The sequence below is a fragment of the Triticum aestivum genome, chromosome 2B (assembly GCF_018294505.1).
Source record: "Triticum aestivum cultivar Chinese Spring chromosome 2B, IWGSC CS RefSeq v2.1, whole genome shotgun sequence".
Lineage (NCBI taxonomy): Eukaryota > Viridiplantae > Streptophyta > Magnoliopsida > Poales > Poaceae > Triticum > Triticum aestivum.
In genome coordinates this window covers 50,029,978-50,034,533 of record NC_057798.1, presented here as the reverse complement: position 1 = coordinate 50,034,533, position 4,556 = coordinate 50,029,978, and the positions used below count along the sequence as shown (strand labels likewise).

At 49.9% G+C, this 4,556-nt stretch overlaps 1 protein-coding gene across 1 annotated transcript in view; it reads right to left on the bottom strand.

Moving 5' to 3' along the window:
- LOC123043391 (OVARIAN TUMOR DOMAIN-containing deubiquitinating enzyme 1) overlaps positions 1–519 on the bottom strand; it is a 4,438-nt gene extending 3,919 nt beyond the window's left edge. Inside the window, exon 1 of the mRNA XM_044465813.1 lies at positions 168–519. Within this exon, the coding sequence (XP_044321748.1) occupies positions 168–398 (231 nt within the window). The 5' untranslated portion in view covers positions 399–519. The remainder of the gene's footprint in view (positions 1–167) is intronic.
- Positions 520–4,556: the final 4,037 nt, after the last annotated feature.

Here is a 4,556-nt window from a genome sequence, read left to right as displayed (position 1 = left end):
CCCATGAACTGGCCACCGCGCCCGATCCGACAGCCAGCCAAGAAACAGGCCAAGAACGACATAAAGAACACCCAGACGCACCAAATTTCACCGACCGGACCAGATTCTTGCGAAACTAGCGCCGCGACAATCGCCACCCAAGATGCTACAAGACGCTGAGAACTCACCGGATCCTTGTCGGCGGGAGGCGGCGGGGACCCTGGCGGCTGAAGCGGGGGCGGTGAGGTGGGAAGCGCCGTCTGGTCGCGAGAGGGCGACTGCGCGGGCGGTGGCGGTGGCGGCGACGGCGAGAGCCGTGGCGCCTTTGTCGGTCTATCATCGCCTCCGCCTCCGCCGCCGCCGTGGTCTCCGCTGCTGGATGGCTGGGCCAGGTCATCCAGTTTTCTCTTCGGGCCCATTTCTTTCCTCGCTGGAGTTTGCCTTTTCTGCCCCTCCGCCGAGCCTTAGATTTTCTCGCTTCTCCCCTCGTCTCTTGTCGAATTTGTGTATCGCTCCTGTCCAGGGACCTGACTGGTGCATATTGATATTTATGCCCGTATAATGCATCCCAAAGGGTTCCGTTGCAAGTCGTAGATAGGCCCAAACATTCTTTACTTACTTTGAATATCAGAACGTTTGCTTGCACGTATGCGACATAGAAATCACCTATCTCAGTTTTTCTATTATTATTAATGTACAAAGGCGCATGGATTTTTTTTTCATGAATTCTTTTCTGACAAAAAGAGAAAATCAGGGTACAAACACACGAAACGGTAAGATGCCATGTTACAAAATCACCAACAAACATAGCATGTGGTATGTTGTGGATCGAGGCCAACCAATGGCATGCACAAACTCAAACAATGCCCTCCTCGAAGAAATCACCACCTTCACCACCGTGCACATGGCCACCATCACCACCACCACTATTCTTAATTTTGGCCACCGTCACCGCCACCACCGTCTTCTCGGCCATCATCATCACCACCACCGCGGCTACCACCACCACCAATCCGAAGAGAGGCTTCCGTTTGGGTCAAGATCTCCCCATGAGCGAGCTCACAATATTTTTTTGTGGTTTCATCCATTATAGTTGGATTCATGAACATGAAAGCAACAATCTTCGGCTTTCTCGGCATCATAAAGTCTCTCCTCCTCGAGTGCAAGCCTACGCTCCTCCGCCTTCAACTTTTTCTCTTCGGCTGCCAACTTAGCCTTTCAATTCTCATTCTCCAACATCTTGAGCTCATTCCATCTCGCCATCTTCTCTTTTCTTCTTTGTGTTTGGCCACTGACACTCACCGACAGATTCATAGGCAGAAACAAACAAACTCCAAAGAAAAATTACCTACTGCAGACTTTAGGGGATCGCCTAAAATGTTCTTAGGAATTATTCTTCTATGTCTATCTAAATGATCTTGGGTCCCTCGGGAATCACTGTTGGAGTTGTCAAACAAAGCAATGATGGACATAACATGATGTAAATGGTTATATAAGATGTGTTTTTTTTTTCCTTTTCTAATGACACAATCTTAGATTTCATGTTCTTAAAACCCCGACGGAAAACATAGAAATTTTATTCAAATGGATAAATTCAGTGCTAATAAAAAAGAACAAGGCCTTTGACATGAGTATGGCATTTATGATGATGTGCAATTGGGTTCGAACTATACGAGTCTTTGAGACTACTTTCTACATTCTTGTTGCTTGCGGGTGTCCTATCCAGCAAGGTGTGTATGTAAATGACTCGGTTATGAACTGCTCGTACTATGAAATTACATGATAACTTGTTATGTACAAGTAGCCTAGATCCCGAACCTTTGAATCCTTCAAATGATAGGCCAATCCTCTGTATGATGATACATTCCAAAAATACAACTTCTTTATATGGATGAAACCCAAGGATATACATGTATCCATCGTGACAACCACCAACCATATATTCATTTTCAAGAATGTCGTCATTTTCAGAGTCACATTCAACCTTTGCTTCCACTTGCATTTTCTTGACGGAATTTAACAACTTAAATTTCTTTTCTAATAGTTGTTCCATATATTCGGCAGCTGGTGTATTGCGCTTCTTGTACTCTTTGAGAAACTCATTGCAGTTAATATCCTGTAAGACCCATGAACCAAGAACAGGACGGTCATAAGGCATTTTAGGTCTAAGGTAATTGTTATGCTTCAAGACCAAATTCGTCTAGCCACTCAGATTCCTCAAGGACCCAAACCTGAAGAGGATATGTATTAGAGGTAGATGCAAACCACCCAGAACGACAAGTAGTTGCAAGGTACACCCCTTTTTCTGATCGTCCAAGACAAAACTTTCGAAATTCGATTAGTTTACCATCCATCGGTGGTTTAATTACTTCGTATGTATCATTTGTCAGATATATCCTGCAAAACAACTGCTAATTGAGAGCATGGCCAGAGCAAAAATGTAGAGAATGATTTGGTGGATCGATAATTGATTGATCGTGCACTAGGCACATATATATAGGTACAAGGGGTGCGACCGGTATCTTGTCTCCTAAGATACATGTACATACAGAGGGAGACATACACTACAGGTACTGCATACAAGACCCAGACCTACGTACATGTACACATGTTCAACACCCCCCGCAGTCAAAGCGTCGCCGGTGATGCAGAGACTGGACCGAAAGCCCTCGAACGTCGAGGTGTGTAGTCCCTTCGTCATGACATCGGTGAACTGTTGATCGGTGGGCACATGTAGAACACGAACACGACCAAGTGCGACGTGCTCCCAGACGAAGTGAATGTCAAGCTCAATATGCTTTGTCCATCGGTGATGGACAGGGTTGGCAGCAAGGTAGACCACGGAAACGTTGTCATAGTAGACAAGTGTCGCCTTGGTGACCTCACATAGCAACTCCTGAAGTAGCTGTCGTAGCCAAGAGCACTCCGCGACGGCGTTGGCCACGGCCCGGTACTCAGCCTCGGTACTCGATTGTGAGACCGTGGGTTGTCGTTTAGACGACCACAAAATCAGAGAGGGCCTGAGCTAGACGCAGTAGCCGGAGGTGGAGCAGCGAGTGTCGGGACACCCAGCCCAGTCGGCGTCGGAGTAGGCGACAAGGCTGGTGTCAGGTGATGCCGTCAGGGTGAGACCCATGGATGTGGTGCCACGTATGTACCGAAGTATATGTTTCACGAGAGCCCAATGGGTGTACGAGGAGCATGCATATGAAGGCACACCTGCTGGACAGCGTACTGAATGTCCGGACGCGTCAGTGTGAGGTACTGAAGCGCACCGACGATGGAGCGGTAGAAGGGAGCGTCAGACGTCGGAGAACCCTCGACGGCGGACACCTTAGCCTTCGTGTCGACAGGCATGGGAGCAGGATTGCAGTTAAGCATGCCCGCTCGCTCCAGAAGCTCGTAGGCGTACTTCTGTTGACGCAGGAAGAAGTCAGTAGCCTGGCGCACTACCTCGATGCCGAGGAAGTAGTGGAGAGCCCCCAAGTCCTTGAGGGAGAACTCGGTGCCGAGGCGAGCTGTGATCTGTTGAAGTAGCGCTAGCAAGGACGCAGTCAGGATGATGTCGTCGACGTACAATAGGAGGTATGCGGTGGCGGGGCCCTGGTGATATACGAACAGGGAGGCATCGGACCGTGTGGACCGGAACCCCTGCTGCTGAAGGAAGGTCGCGATCCGCTGGTAACATGCCCGAGGCGCCTGCTTCAACCCGTAGAGAGAACGGGAGAGCAAGCACACATGGTCCGGATAGTCGGTGTCGACGAAACCAGTAGGCTGCTGACAGAACACCTGCTCGTCGAGATGGCCATGCAAGAAAGCATTAGACACATCGAGCTGGTGGACCGGCCAGGCACGAGAAACAGCAAGCTGGAGGACGGCGCGAATCGTGCCCGGTTTGACAACCGGGGGCGAAGGTGTCGGTGAAGTCCACGCCGGCACGCTGGCGGAAGCCGCGCACCACCCAACGCGCCTTGTAGCACTCGAGAGAACCATCGGGGCGAGTCTTGTGGCGGAAGACCCATTTGCCAGTGATGACATTGGCACGGTGTCGTGGTTCTAAGTCTGACAGTAGAGTGGGGGTAGGTATGGAGAGGCAAGGTTCTAGCTATGGAGAGGTTGTAAACACAAGAGATGTACGAGTTCAGGCCCTTCTCGGAGGAAGTAAAAGCCCTACGTCTCGGAGCCCAGAGGTGGTCGAGTGGATTATGTGTATATGAGTTACAGGGTGCCGAACCCTTCTGCCTGTGGAGGGGGGTGGCTTATATAGAGTGCGCCAGGACCCCAGCCAGCCCACGTAATGAAGGGTTTAAGGTGTATTAAGTCCGGGGCGTTACAGGTAACGCCCCACATAAAGTGTCTTAACTATCATAAAGTCTACTAACTACAGGCCGTTGCAGTGCAGAGTGCCTTTTGACCTCCTGGTAGTCGAGTGAGTCTTCGTGGTCGAGTCCTTCAAGTCAGTCGAGTGAATCTCTCGTTGGTCGACTGGAAGGTGACCTCTTCTAAGGGTGTCCTTGGGCAGGGTACTTAGATCAGGTCTGTGACCCTACCCTAGGTACATGACTCCATCATTAGCC